Source organism: Protopterus annectens, chromosome 4.part0 (assembly GCF_019279795.1).
Source record: "Protopterus annectens isolate FY-2018-M chromosome 4.part0, PAN1.0, whole genome shotgun sequence".
NCBI lineage: Eukaryota > Metazoa > Chordata > Ceratodontiformes > Protopteridae > Protopterus > Protopterus annectens.
This window is the reverse complement of record NC_056733.1, coordinates 707998313-708017577: the sequence shown is the minus strand read 5'-3', so window position 1 is coordinate 708017577 and position 19265 is coordinate 707998313. Positions and strand designations below refer to the sequence as shown.

Sequence of the window (19265 nt, the reverse complement as noted above, 5' to 3'; positions counted from 1 at the left end):
TCAGCAGAATCAGACTCTTCAGTCCAAGATAAAATGCCACAAAAGTTTAAAAGTTGAACATAGGTTAAGCGCTTTCATTTCCACAGTAAACGGAAACTTCTTCAGAACAAAGCATTACATCATATAACACACCTATATATCATTCATTAAATTGATTGATTTGTCAAATCCATTTAATCAATCATACAATTTGAATTTTAAAGTAACATGATGTTATAATTGTTGTTAACTTAAAAAACGTCTTATTCACGTGTTAACTTCCTTTCAATACACTAGAATAAACACCTTATACTGTATTTGTGTGCAAAATCACAAGTTTCATGAGTTCATAAATCACATAACTATATAATGTCTGATTTGACCAGTCATATGTATAAAAAATGTACATGTATAATATATAATACATAATATATAAAAAAAGTTAATAAATAGAATCAAATAGAATTAGTATATAAAATTATTAAACAGTATATATTTATATATGTAAATAAATATAAGCAATTAGGTATGAATATGAATGTAAATACACCTAATATATAATTGTAAATATAAAATATAAAATATAAAATAATATAATGTATATAAAATTCCATCATTAATTAAAATATTGAAATGTTCTCATCATAGATTAAAATATTCCTACGATTTCAGGCCTTATCTTGTATTTTCCTTTTAATCTTGTTGGCTCTCAGTTTTAAAACTGGTAGAAGGGACATGTGGTCATTCAACCCAGGGGGTGTGTTGGAATCAAGTCTTAGTTGCCAAATAAGCTCCCTATAACTAAGTTGGTTCTCCCAATCACCGCCTCTACTGTTTTTTGACACCTTTCCCAAAACCCAGAATTTGTAGGTGGCCTGTTCACAACTTAGGGTATGCCTATAAAGGGCATTGGTTTCCTTCTTCCTGGTAATATCATATGTATGTTCATATACCCTTTGGCGCAGATGCCTCTCAGTTTTCCCTACATAATGTGCCCAACACACAGTACAATATGCTAAATACACTACTCCACTAGCATAGCATGTACAGTAACCTTTTCCTTTTAATACAAAATTGATGGTGGGTAATTTAGGCAATAAATTGGGACAAGCTGGTGTGTAGCCATAAAATTTCATTTTATATTCACAGTATCGTATTGTTGCGTCCGACCTGTTTTGCATTTAAAAATTTAGACACACACACACACACACACACACACACACACACACACACACACACACACACACACACACACACACATATATATATTCTGTGGGGAGACATGCGTGAATGGGCGTACCTTCGTTGAAGGTTGTACGTCAGGGCTGGCAACTCGGTACGTAAAAATCTGCTGCCAATCATTAGCGGACCAGAGTTCAGCTGTGGCGACCCCTAAGGTGTTTTCTAAAACACGCATTTATTTAGAGAGTTGTAGAAATATTCTGGCCCTCAGAAATGGTTCTAAGTGCTATCATATTCAGAAAAAAAAACGTATGCAACAGTTGAGTACAGAATATGCCTGGCTACACAGGAATTTATTTCCCGGATAAGCTGTCAGCCTGCATATAATCACCCAAGTACGTATCTTACTTTCATTCATTTTAAAAGGGCAGAACTGCACACGAAACTCCGCCTTTGCCTCCCGTGGCCACATCCACACAATTGCTTTAACATGCCCCTTTTTGTTCAGAATCATTTCTTTTTGTGTTGCCACTGCGCAGGCGTAAATGTGGTCACCTGTGTTGTGAAGATGGCGCTGAGCAAGACCTTTGGCCAGAAGCCGGTGAAGTTTCAGTTGGAAGAGAATGGCGAGTACTTTATGATCGGCTCTGAGGTGAGGCGTGCGCCAGCGGTGTGGCGGATCTCTTGTTTTGCTTTTTATCACAGCTGTGCCTAGGGAAAGTAACATTCTTTGAATAGAGAACCTGACTGCGGGGGAGGAGCTGAAGCAAACAATGAGTGCATGCTGTGGCCTGGAAAGAAAGTCTGTGTACCCCAGTGTTGCATATATACGATAGATGTGGTTGTAACGGGAGGCAGGATAACTTTGGGGACCTGAAGTTTGGGTGCAGTATAGGAAACTGCAATTTATGCCTGACCCATAAAAAGGTTTTTGGACAATTCCTGATTCACTGTTTGTAGAAAACGTTTGTATGTTTCTCCTGACTATGAGTGCTCCTCTCCACTACTTTGATTCTGGTCCTCAAATGTAGTCTTGCTTCTCCCATACATATGATGTTCCTCATAAAGTCAGACAGGTTTATAAATGCATGCTTTAGTTAAATACTTGGACTAAGCTTCTACAAAGATTCACTGTCACTGATTACATAAGCACTAGTATATCAAGAATTTTATTGTGGAAAATAAGAATGTACTCCCTTTACTATGATTTTGTTAATGGTCAGTGCTATGATTTTTAATGCTTGTAGGTTGAGCAGTGTATCTGTCATGGAGAACAAGTTATTGTTAGGATAGTGGGAACTGGTGGAGAGCTGTATCCTGAAGTAAGATCAAATGAGGATAGGTGTTTACTTCATATTCAGAAATCATTTCTACACATTGTCACAAATCACTTGTACACGTTGTCGCATTATTGACTAATTTATTTCTGAATGATTTCCCCAAACCTACTTGCACCTAATTAGTATTTAAAAGGCTTGAGTTGGGTGAGTTCTTTCACGTGATTGTCCTGCTGTATTGAAGATGGTTTAGTAGATTAGTGTCTTGAGCCATGTGGCAGTTTTACTGCTGCACATACATTTATTTTTCCTGTTTTACTTCAGCACCTTTTACAGTGGCAAGTGCGTGTATTCTGATTTGTTGCCCTAGTAAAGGGTTGCTCCCAAATTTGTAAAATTAAAGTATAAACACAGCAGAGAGGGTAAAGGGGACAGCCAGGGAGGCTGATTAACATTTGTGTGGTAGTGTGTTTGTGCACTGCAATTTGTGTGGTAGTGTGTTTGTGCACTGCTAAGAAAGTTATTGTAGTAACCTAGTTTGACAACTGTGCACTGCTGTTGAAATATTATTGCAGTATGTTTTGTAATGGTGTCAAATAAGTACAAGTAAAAGAAAATTTTGCAAGTATTGTTATTACTAAAGGGTCGACAATTTGGATAGCATGTTTCTTAAAAAATCTACTGTCTTTTAATCATAGTAAAGCAAATGAGTACATAAAATCACATTCATCGTACTACCCTGACGCTCAACTTTTGATTTTTTTTTTTTTTGGGGGGGGTTACTAAGAGTTACTGTTACTCATTAATGTTTGGCGTTAAGCTTTCAGTGTTAAGGGAATACATGTTTATGCAAAACATTTTATGTTATTGACATCTTAAGTGAAGCGAAGTTGTATTTAAAAATCGTCAATTATTTTGTGCTATCTCCTACTCTGTAGTTTTTGGCTTTGTCCTGGTCAAGTATTTGAGAGGGAAAGAGCTACTATTGTTATTGAAGCATAGCACATTTGGATACTGATAGTGTCAATTATTAGTAGTTTGTCCAAATGTACTGTGCTTTAATAATAACGTTGAAGGAAAATAACTTTTACAATACTGGCATTTTGTATTCTTCAACACAACTGACTGACAATCCATTGTTCTCTTATTGCCCAGCCAGGATTACTGAATTCAAGATGTGTTTTGGAGCAAGAAGATGTAAAACTCTATAGGCCCTTTGTGATTATAATTAGTCAATTATTTACTGACTTAACCAAAATGCCATGCTGTCACTGGAAGGGTATGAGTGCTGGAGAGTATAAGCCAAAACCGTGCTGTGACATAAGGTGCTGTATCCATCCATTCATAACCCCATTTTTGCAAATGGGGTCAGGCTGTCACTTTAGCACTGGCAATCATCTAGAGCCAAGGTGATGTGGCAAAAATTGGCATTTTTAGTAGCGGTACTTTCATCCAACAAAATAAGATTGCAAGTGTTGACTGTAGTTCAGGTAAAATGATTCAAAGGATTGCTAGAAGTATTGCATGTAATGCAGAATATGAACTATGCCATGGGTGTGCACATTTAAGTTCATGCTGTGCTTGACTTGTTTTATCCTTCTGGAGGTATTCTCCTGTGAGGTTGAATACTGTCAAGGAGGATTGTGGTTCATGGGTTGTCTCTACCGTGCAAGCTGTATGGATATAAAATGCTTATTTATCAGATGCATATTGTATCACATTCAGATGGTTCACACATCATACGAGGTTTTGTAAGGTTCAGAATCCGAATAGAGATCTCTAAAATAAAATGCTGACAGGACATCTATGGAATTGGACCCGTTTGAGTAGGATGTACCATTGTAACAGCTAATTAATACTGGTAAATCTTGGAAAGGCTGTCGGGGCGAGGGTTTTGCATTTTCTCCTTCTGGTTTGCAAACTTTGGTTCCCTACCACTGAAGACAAGATAGTTCCTTGAGGGAGCTAGCATACATGTAGAAACATATTGGCTATGTGTAGCTCAGATAATTTTAATCTCTGCAGTGCTATACCCTGCGATTGGTAGTTTAATTTTTGCTTGAAATGTAATTACATTTTTACTTGTTGAAGGTTAGGCTGGTTGTCTTCACCTTTGTGTTCGTCACTGGCTTAGTGGCTTGCAGAAAGTATCAATAGCTGCAAAAATCAGAAGGTTGCGATTCTAGCCCAAGAGCAGGCATTTGGCTTTATGTCCATAATGGCAGCATAGTGTAATGGGCAAGTTCATTTGTTAAGGGGATTGTCTTATGGAGGACCTGTATAAGTTGGTGATAATTTACATGGTTGCTGACAGTCCCACGCAAAGTGAAGGAGTCTTTTCCTAAATGCTTAATCAGATTTCCACCATTTGCCATAAGTAACACCTCAGTTGTCTTCTAATCATACACCAGAATGAAGTAATGTAAAATAAGTTGTTTTTATATTTAATCTGTCATCTACATCATACACTGATCACTTTAGTGTAAGGATCCCAGGCATGGCCACTTTTTCTGCAAAAGTCCGAGGTTGAAGTTGCCCTTTTTGGGTTGGATTTTGTAGTTCTGTTGGTGTCTGTCACTTTTTTCACAGTGACAGTGTACTAATTAATAGGTTGCTTCTTGTTTTGTGCATGGTTTGCAGGGCTGTCAAATTTTGGGAGAAATGTACAGTGTTATAAAGCAGTTTGTAGCAGTGTATGTGGTCTTTCTCTCACATTTTTGTTGGCAATACATAAACAGTAATGGCTATTTGTATGTGACGTAGAATAGATGTTAAAGTGGTCCAAAGCTGTTCTGTATGATTGGACCCAGCTTAGTGGCTACTGAAGTTTGAAAAATTAACTGTTTAACATTTGTTTACCAGTGATAGCGTTAAACTACAAGGGAGACTTTAAAATTTACGATTTTAATTCTGTCCCCGTTACTGTTGAGCATGCTTCTTTGGCTGAAAAGGGGATGACATTTTGTACCATCTGCAAGAGGGAATTTGGTACAAACCTTGATTGATTTAAAGCTGTTGACTAGGAAATTAAACCCAGGAGTTTTGCTAGGAGACCTTGACACTGATGAAAGAGATGCAGCAAAGTTCAAAAGACCCACGTTATACAACCTCACCCCCCACTGCACTCAACAATATTGCTTTATGAAAAACTTGTTAGCATGACATTCGAAAACTGTTAAATAACAGGGAATTTACAAACTGATATTAGTGATGATGAAGACACTATTAAGAGACATTTGTAACAACAAGCTAGTGAGATGTATGAAACCTGACAAGGGAGGATGGCTGGTTATAATGGATACCTTAGATTATAACTTAAGGATGGAAGATTTATTGTTTTCTGATGATTATAAGGAGGTATCCAGAAATCAAATCAATATAACCTACTCAAAAATAGATAAGGTGATCTGTGACCTACACATGCAGGAGTAAATCACTGAAAGAGTACTAGTATTGAGTTCCTGTGTATCCCAACTATTTTCGGAATTATGAAAACTCATAAAGATATTCCTGACTCTCCTTTATTACCAATAGCCAAAGGTCCAAAACCCTTTGGGATGGCTAGGTTCATAGATTTAAAACTTAAGAGATACACTTTGTGATGATGAACCACATTTACAAGGACTCCTGGGCCTTTTTAAGTAAAATCCACCAGGATTTGTATGCTGAAAAATTTGAATTGGTAACGATTGGTACAAGACCTATTTTTCAGTTACACCCCATGAATGTGGCATTGATTGGTTTGCTCAGTATTTGAGCCAACATAGTCAACTAGACAATACAATGATCAAGGTCTTTAAGCTCCCTATTGTAGATGTTGCTAGACAATAAGTTTGTGATTTGAAGGGACCAATTTAAAAAAAAAAACATGGCAATGGGGGGCAGCGTGTGCCCCCTTATTTGCCAATATTATTGTAGCATACTGGGAGGACCAATGCATTTTTAAAATCTGGGTTTTGGAACAGCTGGACACTTTGTAGGCATTTATTTGACATTGTCATCCTTTGGAGGGATTCTGAGATGAGTTGGGGATTTGTTTTAACTATGTAAGTAGCACTATGGAATGAAGATTTACTTTGAATACATTTACTGACACTGTTATTTGGATGTCGAACCGGAAGTGGACCATTTCAACAAAGGTTTCATCTCTAATTGCACAATGAAGAAATAATATTTGCCAACCTCAAAATAAACCAAAACAAAACCATCAACATAATTGGATGCTACTTCCCACCTGGCCAAAACATCCCTCCACTAGAAAACCTCCTCAGCTGGTCTACCCACCATCTTCCCCCAAGAAACTATCATTTTAGGTGATTTCAGTATTGACTGGCAATCCTGTTCTGGCAACCATCCAACCCATAATGTAAATATTCATGGCTTCACCCAACTAGTCCAGTCGCCAACCAGGATAAATAAATAACTCCAGCACGCACACTACCCTGGATTGGATACTAGTCAGTAAGAGCCCCCAGTCATATATAACAGGCTGCTTATCAGCCTGTGATCACTCCCCAACATTCCTACTCAAAAAATACCTATACCAAGCTAAACCTGTCCTCTACTGTCAAATACGTAAAAAAACTAAACTTTAACCCACTCACGTTGATCTCATCCCTCAAAGAATGTAACTGACATCCTCTAAAGTGCCTTAGTCTTGATGATGCAGTTGAATTTTTTTAATACTACCTTCCTGAGCATCCTTAATTACCATGCCCCCATAAGACTTTCCAGAACCAAAGCACAACCCTCCCCATGGCTACAGAAAACCACTAAGTTAGAAATGAAAAACAGGGATAAAGCCTGGGAGCACTGGCGCAAAACCAAAACCCCCTCAACTAGACAGAAATTCCTAGAACTACGCAATAGAGTCAAAAAGCTAATAAAACGGGACAAATTCCAATACTACCAGTCTGCCCTTGACTCCTCCCAACACAGCCCCAAACAATTCTGGTCCTCCATAATCTCCATCCTCCACCCAGGTAAAGTTAGTATCCCTCCTCCTCCTCCTAACATCCCTCACTCCTCAGAAAATATTGCTACCTCATTCAACACACACTTCACACAAACCATACTATCACTAGCTAAACAACACAACTTCCTTCCCCTCCAACCCACATCTTCAACTAGTAATCTCCTCACTGCCTTCTCTTTTTCTCCTGTACCTACCTCCAACATAAAAAAAGCTCTTAACTAAACTTAAGCCCACCAAATTAGCAGCAGACAATATGTTATATTGTTAAATTGCAGCTGATGCTCTGGCCTATCCAGTATCCATCTTGATTAACAGATCTCTGTCAGAAAGTTACGTTCCTACACTGTGGAAGGTATCACATATAATTCCCCTCCACAGAACTAACCAGTTACCGCCCCATAGCTATTCTCTCTCCAAAATACTAGAGATGCATACACACTCAGGTCTCAGACTACCTCCTTACTAACAACCTCCTTTCCAGTTCTCAGCATGGTTTCCAACCACACCATAGCACCACCACTGCCTTACTCTCCTTTACTAACACTATCCTTCAGCCATAAAAACAATGGCCATCTCTCCTCTGCTACTTTCCTAGACCTATCTAAAGCATTTGACATGGTCCCACACAAACAACTTATCTCTGTCCTCAACCTATCCTTCTCTCAATCAGTCACCAACTGGTTTCAGAGTTACCTGTCTGACTGCCAACAATCCGTTGTATGGCAGAATGACATATCTCCCCAACTACCTGTCTCCATAGGGGTTCCCCAAGGATCCATCCTTGGACCCCTACTCTTCTCTGTTTTCACCAATAATCTAGCCTCTGCCACCAAACATGGCACACTCATACAATACGCAGATGACTCAACCATCATCTGCTCAGCCCAATCCCTACCCAAACTGCAAAAAGTCACACAGGAAGCCTTTTCCTCTGTTGAAACTTGGTTATCCGATGCCCAATTAATACTCAACCCAAATAAAACTAAACTACTCATCTTCTAACCCACTAAACATACTCAAAACAACTCTCAATTTAATATCACAGCAAAAGACACCACTATATACTCAACCGAACACACCAAATTGCTAGGAGAGGAAATAGGCAATAAACTAAAATTTGACATTCACATATCCATGACCATAAAAAACGTCCACAAAAAACTAGGAGCGTTATACAGAAATAAGCAACTTCTCACCAAAGCAGCAAAGATTTCAATAGCAAATTCCCACCTTATCTCCACCCTACTTTATGCCTCTCCAATATATACCAACCTAAGGCAATTCGATCTAAACAAGTTAGAAACCTGCTGCAACAAAAATCGCCAAATTCGCCACACGGGCATCCTGCCGTAGTCACCACTGTCTCTCTCACTTGCTGAACTGGGCTGGCTTGAACTCCCTCACCTCCTTCAATGATATCAGCTGTCACTCGCCCTCAAACTAGTAAACCATCCACTAAATGTCCCATCCCTCCAGAATCTACTCCAACCCTTTCACACCACCAGACCACTAAAATCCAGCAGCAAAAATCACTTGCAGATCACTAAAGCCGATAACTCTGCTCGTGAAGCACTATTCTCTTGCACCATAGCCAAATTATGGAACTCCTTCCCACCCACAATTCCCTCCGTACCATCATGCACCCACTTCAAAACTTTACTAAAAGCGCACATAAAAACATGCTGGCTGTGCCCTTGCAACTCCCACTCTAAAATCACCCACCCCATCCAACCACTACCTTTCTTTCCACTCCACTAACTACCTTGATTATAGCAAGCTCAGATGCTCATAAGCCTAGTACTTACTTACTTATACAGCAGGAACTTCTTTTTGTAACATTTGTTAATGTCTGTTATGTACTTCACAGATAAAGATTCTAGTTGTCTACTGATGTACTATGTTCTTAATCTGTAAATATGTTGTAAGTAATTGCTATGTTATATTGTTAATTGCTATGTAATCCAATGTAACGACAGTCTGTTTATTTTAACTGGAGCTTTTCTCCCCGGGCCTCTGCTGAAAATGGACCTACGTCCAGTCGGATAAAAATAAATATATAAATAAATAAAATAATTTATGCTGAAAACCTATTTATTCCAACTCCGTAATACACTTTTTGATAGTATCCGGCCCTTGCATCAAAAGAAAGTCCTTGTTAAAGACCATTTAGTAAGAATAGTGTCTCCTCTTGATTCGTTTTACCAGGAGTGTGAATGTGTGTAATGTTGTTTGAATAGAGGTTATCCCTGTGAATTTTTGGAAGGAATTTTTAAGGAAGTGAAAGAAAAAAAAGTTGAAGGGTTGTTACTGGCCTCTTTTGGGTTTCAGAGAAGGTTTGACAGCCATCGAGACAAATTTTGGCCAGGATTATATTAGAAGTTGCATAATAACTTGTGACAGTGATGCAGGGACTATAGAAACATTATAGCCGTGGTGGTGCAGCGGTAGCATTGTTGCCTCACAGCAAGAGGTTCTCCCGTTCGATTCTCGGCTGGGGTGCCTTCTGTGTGGAGTCTGCATGTCCTCCCCGCAGTAGAGTGGCGTTCGAAAGACATGTGTGAATTGGCGTGCCTTCGTTGAAGGTTGGGCATCGGGCTGGCACCTCGGCACCGTAAAATGTACTGCCAATCATTAGCGGACTGGACTTCCGCTGTGGCAACTCCTAACCGGGAAAAGCCAAAAGAACAACAATTAAAAACTGTTGGAATGTTTGATATTTGTGGTATGGATATGAAGAAGGTTGAGATGGTACTTGCATTTATAGAGACTGTAATATTAGAAATTGCAGTAAACTCTGTTAACTGTCACCCATGGGGACTGGTAGATGCCAGATAAGTGTAGTTTCTGATTGTTTGAAAATTACTAGTAAATAGTGTGGGAAGAAATGGCCAGGGAATTGTTATGGCTAGGCTTGTATAGGCCCTAGGGCTGATAGCCTAGTACCAACCTATGAACTTTTAAAAATACACATGACAAATGTACCCTATACTATACCATACCATAAATGCTACTGATTTGATTTTAATATTGAAATATAGTAATTAAAAGCCTGGTTGGAGTAATATTTTAAACTTATTTCCTCTAGAAAGCATGGCATGCGGAACAGTTTTCAGTGGCACGCTGAGTGGATTTGAATTGAATAGAAAGCAGAACTGACTGTGAGAGAGTGGAGAGATGAAAGCTAGAAAGCATGGCATGCGGAACAGTTTTCAGTGTGGCACTGAGTTTGGAATTGAATAGAAAGCAGAACTGACTGTGAGAGAGTGGAGAGATGTATGAAAGCTGGAGAGAAGAGTATGTGTGAGAAATCTGAGAGAGTGAATGCATGTATGAAAGCTGAAGAGACTGTGTGTGACCAGAGAGAGAATGTGCAATATGGTGCAAACTGACTGCATGAGTATGGAGGCGAGTCTTGACATTTTTAACAATTTTGACTTGTTTGGTTTGACTTGTTCTCAAGTTGGGGAGAGAGGGAATTTGTTTGTATCTTCCTTTTTAAAACTCTAAAAATGTAAGGTATGTTTCTGCAAGGATGTAAGGTAAGTTTCTGCAAGGGGGAGCAAAGTACAGTATGAAAAACTGAATTGTTCATACTGTACTGCATTTTTTATTCTTTGTTCTAGTTGCTTGAGTTCTGGTTAACTGAGAGTTTACTGTATTTAGAAAAAAAAAATTTTGGAGGCTGAAAGCCATCGGGTACCAGTACAGAATGGTAAAATGTGGGAAATGTTCCCACTGTCCATATATACTAGAAGGGGATAGTATTACTTTGAAAAAGGGTATGGCACAATAACATGCAACTGTGACACCTAAAGAATTGTGCATGTTGCATTATGTAAGAAATGCAATTCCTTCTACATTGGCAAAGTAGACAGCTTTAAAAGACAGAGTATATGAGCACATATCATCGTTGTCGTCATCCATCCATCATCGTCATCTTCTGGCTTTTCCCAGTTAGGGGTCACCACAGTGGATCACTTGTCCGCTCATGATTGGCAGTGGAGTTTTACGGTGTCGAGTTGCCAGCCCGGCACCCAACCTTCACAGAAGGTGCACACACATGCACTCATGCCTAGGGCTAATTTAGAGTGTCCATTCCACCTACAATATGTCTTTGGGATGTAGGAGGAAACCTACGTGACCAAAGGAAGGACATGCAGGCTCCGCACAGAAGGCACTCCAGCCGAGGATCGAACCGGAGAACCTCTTGCTGTGAGGTGGCAACTCTAATTGCTGCACCACAGTGGCCGCGAGTATATGAGCACATAAGTGATATAAAAAGACAAGACCTTACAGATGTTTTGTGGAAAACACAAACACACACTGGTCATGTAATAGATTTACTTAATTTTGACTTAAGGGGAGGACCATGGAAGACCAGATTGTAGTGTAGGGAATTTGCATGGCAAATAAGAACAAATATCACTGGTCCTTTGGTTTAAATGATGATTTTTTTTTTTCTCTCTCTCTCTCTTGTTGGTTGAAAATGTGTGCTGTACAGTTAACAAGACCACATAAATATTTTCTAAACAAATACAATTTGTTAATGTATGTTTTTTTTTTAAGATATGTTGTTACGAAGTATTTTTAAGATGTGCAGGCTTTTTATAGCCTTTTTAATTTCAACGTGGTTTCCTTAATTGGTGATGTATTTAGTTGCTGGGGAACATTAAATGAATTAGTGGGGACATGTACTTGAAAGGTTTTGCTATATGGCTTGGACATTCTCTTAACTGTTACTCTGAGGAAATCCCATTTTATACTCTGGGATGAAGGTGCTTTAGTATTGGAATAAAAATTCATGTATTTTACTTTGCAGTGTGGTTTGCTGTTACTTTGTCTGGTACTGGGTGTGGAGCTGAGGGCTAGTTGTATATTATTTTTACTACTTGGTTTGGATCCTGCTGATTTCTTCTTGGTCTGGAGTGTTTCTTGTTTGTTTAACAGGTTTAAGTGGTCTGAGGACCTTTGTCAGCCACAATGTTGGCTTTGTAGGTAAGAATGATAGTTGGACAATTATAGTAGATGAATGTGTGATGCCTGCTAGCTTGAGTAGCAAAGAATGGTTTGCAGTGTCAAAGGCTGTCTTCAAATTTAGAAATATGGCATCTGTAAGCTTGTCTTGTTCCATGTTGGGAGTTTACGTGCTCTGTCAGAGAGAAGATAACTGTTGGAAAACCATGCTGTCTGGAAAAATGTCATGGGTCACAGGTAAATAGGCTGAGGGTAAGCCAAATGCAGTTGGTAGTGGATCTAGTTATGTAACGTATGCCTACTTGCTTTTGGATGTAAAAGACTGCAAACGGAATAAAAGTATGGGGCTATATTTCGCCCCAGCTATGCAGATGTTTTATATAGGCCTACTTGATTTGTATCATGTGTCATTTATAAATATTATGTAGAGTTTTCCTTTATGTTTGCTAAAGACCCTGGACATCACTTGGTGTCTTTCAACATTTAAAATCATTTGCTGTTTCTTTCCTTTATTCAGCAGGTAAGTACTGAATTTCTGGTTATTTTAGTGTATTTACAGAATTATCTTAGTGTATTTACAGAATGGGACATTTAAAGCAACTATATTTAAGAAGTCTACATCCACTAATAGTTTTCTTTTTGCTCACCTTCATCATTTGGTAGACTGCCTCCAGTAAGGGCAATTTCTTTGAGACAGAGATTTGTTCAGAGGAAGAAGAATTCCTGTAGAGTAGCTCAATATCTCATTAAAAGATTGCATTAAAATCTTCTTGAGTACTCCCTCCAGATCTCTTATTAAAGGGTGGTAGATAAGCAGCATGATTCCATAAATTGGGAATTTCTTTAGGAAGAAATTGTCAGAGTGATGAAGATGTGTGTTTTGTTACTGTATGCCTCATGCAATTGTGAATTGGTTATAAAGAAATACTGTTGTATGTTTGAGACTCTCCCCCAAGGTGGCTGCACACTGATCAACAGATTGACTTCAGCTGTCCCAGTGTAAAAAAGGGAACTGAGAGATAAGGGCTAGTAATTGAAGTGAATCTTCCAACGTAACAAAAGCTACTCAGGACAAGCTAAAGGTGTTAGTTGAGTCTCGATAAGAAACTGCACTCCCTGGAAGCTCTCCTCATCCTAGAATGCTGACATCTGTGCAGTTACTGAAATATGGTTCAAAGCAACAGAAGGCACTCCAGCAGTGCATGGCTATAACGCTTTTCATACATTCTGACCACCTGTTAAACATGAAAGATCAAAAGGCAGAGGTGTATGTAGCTACATAAAGGATAAGCATACCTCAAGGCTGGTCAGATAATGTGACATGCTTGAGTTAGTCCATGTCCACGTAACCATGGGAATAATCCATTACTATATTCTTTCTAGCTATAGGTCCCCCCACCATGAACCTGAAGGTACTAGTCACTCACCACCCAGCCCAATAACATACTCGTGGGTGATTTAACTACCCCTCCTTTAACTGGGAGGTTTACAAGACCACTAACATACAAGCCCAAAGATTTCTTGACTTTATAGATCCAAATGCCGTGTTGCAGCTAAATAAATATGGGAGATTGCTGGCAACTCCCCCCCACCCCCAGTGTGATGTCCTCGCTGGTAAGATCAGATCTCGAAGCGGTCATCTTTTCAATAAAGGTAAAACTAGTTATCCCACCTAACTGCAAAAATTAAGAACTTATCTAATGTAAATCACCCGCTGTTAAGGGATGGTGTAGTTAGGTTGCAAGCCCCCTCAAATACACAGAAAGCTATGCAGAGTCATGCACACAAGCCCGCTGTTACTATATAAACAACTGCATAGAAATGGCTGTACTAGACTGAAATAAACCCAGGTCAAACCACAGAAACAAGCCACCCTGGTATTTAACAGGTTGTACAACAAAAAGAAAATCTTGTTGAGAAGTAAGAGGAAATTTGCACAAGAGAGCAAAAAGTCCCTCAGTAGTCTAAACAAAAAAATCATAGAACTCGTCAGGTCTCTGAAAGCAGACTTTTTCAGGTAAAAATAACCTCCAAAGCGAAGGATAACCATAAAGCGTTTTTCAGTTATGCCCACAATCTTAAGGGCAACACCTAACAATGTGCAAAATTAGTTGTAGATGGCATCACCATTGCTCATCTGGAAGGTATAGAAAATCTGCTGCTGACGAATTCAGCTCAAATTTTACCTTCCCATCACCCACAGTTCTTTCCTAACAAATACCCTTCACCACCCCACCGCCAGTTATCACCAAACAGTTTGCCATTTTGCTCTCTAAAGCTAAAAACTCTGCTTCAGTGGAGCCTGACAGTATGCCAGGTTGCCTCTTAAGACTTATCAGGCCAATTAGGATCTCTGTAACTACAGCCTCCAGACTGGCTTTGTCCCAGTAGAGTGGAGGACAGTAACAGTCATCCCTCTGCAGAAAGGGGGGGACCATCTGTTGACCTGAGAAATTAGTCTCAAGTTTGACTAGCCTTGTATGCAAGGCCATGGAAAGAATTAATCATGGACATATTTAATAACATAGGAAACTCCAAACACTGGACCCGACCCAGTTCAACTTTTGTCAAGGGCAGGTCATGCCTACTGAAACTGATGGATTTCTTTGAGAAAGTCATTAAGACCATGGAGCAGGTAAAACAGTACATGCCACTTGGCTAAGGCATTTGACACAATTCCCCACTCTGGTATTATAAATAAACTCACAGAACTGGACATGCATACCTACGTTACCAGGTGGCTAGCCATTTGGGTTATGGACAGGGCATATGGTTAAAGTGGGTGAATCCAGATCCAGCAAGAGACCAGTTACTAGTGGTGTGCCACTGGACTCAGTGCTGGGACCACACCTGTTTAGCCTGGACTTCAGAGAAGTATATTCCAGTGTGTAAGGTCTTTGGATGAAGTTTGCCGACAGCTGCAAGCAGGGGACAATCATTGAATCCCCCACAATGTAGATATCCTTCAGAAGGGCTAGATCAGACAAATGATTGGTACCAGAAACATGGCCTAAAACTAAATGCGAAAAATGCATGGTCATGCCCTCTGTGAAGTCAAATACCCTGCAAACTGCAACATCAGTAAAACGCCCCTAAGAGTAGACTCGGAGAGAGCTCTAGGTACATAAATAGCCTGATTTTTGATTGCCATGTGTCCACAGTGTTGAGTCCTTTTTATAAGTAAAGGTATGGTATCCAGATCCAAAGAAATTTATAGTCCCGCTGTACTTTGCCCTCATTAGATCATTGAGTACATTGTGCCATTTGGCATGTTCTTGATTAGGCACAGCAGTGGGAGTGACCTCGAGGTTCCTCACAAAGAAGATACAGGTTGTAAACGACATGTTCTCTGTGGCTTGACTAAATGCCTTATCCCTTTACTCTGTCTCCGCACAACTATTAAGGGGTGACCTATGCCTTACCTACAAGCTGGTCACATCTAGCTGATGGAGCTGCTGCACATCCGCAAGTCAAAACATCATGAGAGTCAGCCAAGCTAGGGATCTAAACTTAGCCAGCAACTCAAACAAAACATACTGGAGAGAAAAAATGTATCTCAGAAATTACCCCTTCTTTGGAACAGGCTTCCTATTTGCATTAAGCAGAGCCCTTCCCTGGCCATTTTCAAATGCAGTTTGGATTAATGGATGGGAAATAGCAGATGTGCACTTGGGTTAGTGCCTGTGTCCCTTATGGAGATGGGCAGACTAAGATACTTGATGCACAGGCACACATCCATGCCATCCTCTTGCCCCTAGCAGCCAAATTTTGGCTAAAATCAGGTTATGTTGGCTAGGCTTGTAAGGGCTAAAAAGCCATTGGGTTAGTAATTTCCTATGAATCAATAATTCTGACAGTTTTAGTAAAATTCAGGTACTGGCTAGTAAGTACACTGCCTAGATGCCAGCAAAGGAGAAATTTGGAGACTGAAAGAAAATCAGCCAGAAGAAGTGAAGAGAGAGCACCGTCTGGATAGAATCCTACAGCTGTTCAGCAAAAAGCAGTTCCAAGTTTCAGCTTTGGTGCAAGAGATGTCTTCAGTAATTTAGAGGAAAAAAATAAATTGGATGTGCTTAGAGCTGATTAAAATAAACAAAACATTGAAAATGAGTGTATCAACTCAAATAACAAGGCTGGAAAAATGGAAGATGCTCCAAACAGGTGTTCATATGAATTGATAAAAACAACAAAAATCAGAAGTCAAAATGAAGACAAGGCTGACTGTGAGACTGCTCAAGAAGAGCTGTTTCAAAGAATGGTAGAGGACAGAGCACGCAGAGAAAACCTGAGATTTTCTGCTATATCAGAAAAACTGGAAAGAACAGACTGTATTAATTTTATGAGAGCACAAATAAACAACTGGACTGGTGTTCCACAGTAGGATTTGTTAATTGAAAGGGCATATCGTGTGTATGCTCCAAACCTGGCCATGAGAAAGCAGTCAATACCTGTATTAGTAAAGATGCAATCATAATAGCAGTAAAAGTTGATCCAGGCACAATATTAAAAATTGAAGACAGTGTTTGCTGTGAAAGATAATTCACTGTACACCAAGCAGAACGGAAGCAAATTTATCCCTGCAATCTGGGAATGTCGACAAGCAGGTAGGAGATGGTGTATTCATCTGTCTTCCGAATATTTTTCCTTTAGTATTGGGCATTTTTTATGCAGAACAGACTAAGGAGGAAATCAAGAAAAACTGAGACATCCTACAGATGGGGACTCTGCTTATCATTCTTCTGACGATAAAGCCCATAAAGAGACTTTGCCAGTAAAACATTGTCAGTGTTCTAATGGAAAATGCTTGAGAGTGGGGGGAAAAAACAGAGTTGATTAGAAGCTACCGTTTAATTGAACCAGAGTCTGGGGTTGGGAGATGGAGGTAAACAGGAAGACTACCAGCAACACTGAAATTAATGAACAAATGTGAGACTATAAAGCATCGGTCACATTTGTGAAGTACGGCTTTACGAGAAAGTGGTTGAGAAAGATCCAATTTTTTTGACGTTGTTAAACTTGTCACTTCATGACATTTAATTTTTGGAAAGATACTAAAAGGAGAAAGTAAGAATAAGGAGGAGGAGCACAGTATGTAACGTGCTTTTGCATAGATGACCTTAAGTTTAGATTTAATGCCTATGGGGGCAGCTGTCAATTTTGGGGCAGTTGCTCTTATCAGGAGGGTTAAACTTCATTATTTGAAGGTGTACATAGTTTTGTGTGTTTTAAGTTAATAGGTTATGGCAGTGTTTGGGTGTGTGCTTGAGGGATTTCATTAAAACTATGTCTTGTAAAATGTGACCTGGGTTCAAATGAAGATGACTGACAACTGCACGAAGGGCCAACCTGCCAAGAATTAGTGCATGTAACACTGAAGATGGAAATAGATATTTTTTAAAGCTGACCTGTGTAATAGGTCGATGTAATAACTCTGTATCATGATGGCTACACTATCCATTATTTTGGAACTTGAATGACCTTGTATGTGCAGACAAAAAGGTAATGGTATTGAATTACATTAAGAAATGCAGAGTGCCAAGAGCAATGCTATAGGAGATGCATTTGGAAAGAAGTGAACCTGTGAATTTGATTAAAAAGATTGCAGGATGGACATTCAGCAGAATATCAGAGACAAAGGAAAGTCTGAGTACTTACAGTGGATATAAAAAGTTTACACACCCCTGTTTAAAATACCAGGTTTTTGTGATATAAAAAAATGAGACCACAGTAAATAATTTCAAACATTTTCCCACCCTTTAATGTGACCTATAACCTGTACAGTTCAATTGAAAAACAAAACTGTTAGAGAGAAAAAATTTAAAAAGTACAATACGCTGGTTTCATACGTGTGCACACCCTTAAACTAATACATTGTTGAAGCAATTTTTGATTTAATTACAACATTCAGTCTTCCTGGGTACATGCCTGCCATCAATTGAATAGACTCTGATTTAACCCCAAATAAAGTTCAGTTGTCCTAGTAGGATTTTCCTGATATTTACTCAGTTGTCTGCTACAGCAAAATCCATGGTGTACAGAGAGCTTACAAAGCGTCAATGGGATCTCATTGTTGAAAGATATCTGTCAGGAGAAAGGTACAAAGAAATTTCCACAGCATTGGATATACAATGGAACACAGTGAAGACAGTCATCAAAAAGTGGAGAAAATATGGGGCAACAGTGATATCGCAAAGAACTGGACGTCCCTCCAAAATAATTGCTGAAACGACAAGATGAAAACTGGTTGGGGAGGCTGCCAAGAGACCTGCAGCAATACTGAAGGAGCTGCAGGAAGTTCTGGCAAGTACTACTACATGTAACGATAATTTGTCATATTCTCCATATGTCTGGACTATGGGGTAGAGTTGCAAGACAGAAGCCTTATCTTACACAAAAAAACATACAGACCAGGCTAAAATTTTCAAAACAATACATCAAGTCTCCCAAAAGCATGTGGGAAAAGGTGTTATGGTCTGAAAACAAGGTTGAACTTTTTGGCCACAATTCCAAAAGGTACGTTTGGTGCAAAAACAACACTTCACATCACCAAACGAACACCATCCCCACGGTGAAGCATGGTGGTGGCAATATCCTGCTTTGGGGTTGCTTTTCTTCAGCTGGAACTAGGGTTTTAGTCAAGGTGGAGGGAATTGTGAACAGTTCCAAATACCAGTCACATTTGGCCCCAAATCTTCAGGAGTCTGCTAGAAAGCTGAAATGAAGAGGAATTTCACCTTTCAACACGACCGTGACCACAAGCATACATCCAAATCAACAAAAGATTGGCTTCACCAGAAAATTAAAGTTTTGGAATGGCCCAGCCACAGCCCAGACCTAAATCCAGTAGAAACTCTGTGGGGTGACTGGAGGAGGGCTGT

At 39.4% G+C, this 19265-nt stretch overlaps 1 protein-coding gene across 1 annotated transcript in view; it reads left to right on the top strand.

The window, feature by feature from the left end:
• Positions 1-1680: 1680 nt before the first annotated feature.
• LOC122800283 (SWI/SNF-related matrix-associated actin-dependent regulator of chromatin subfamily B member 1-like) overlaps positions 1681-19265 on the top strand; it is a 253691-nt gene continuing 236106 nt past the window's right edge. The window contains exon 1 of the mRNA XM_044069771.1: positions 1681-1813. Within this exon, the coding sequence (XP_043925706.1) occupies positions 1730-1813 (84 nt within the window). The 5' untranslated portion in view covers positions 1681-1729. The remainder of the gene's footprint in view (positions 1814-19265) is intronic.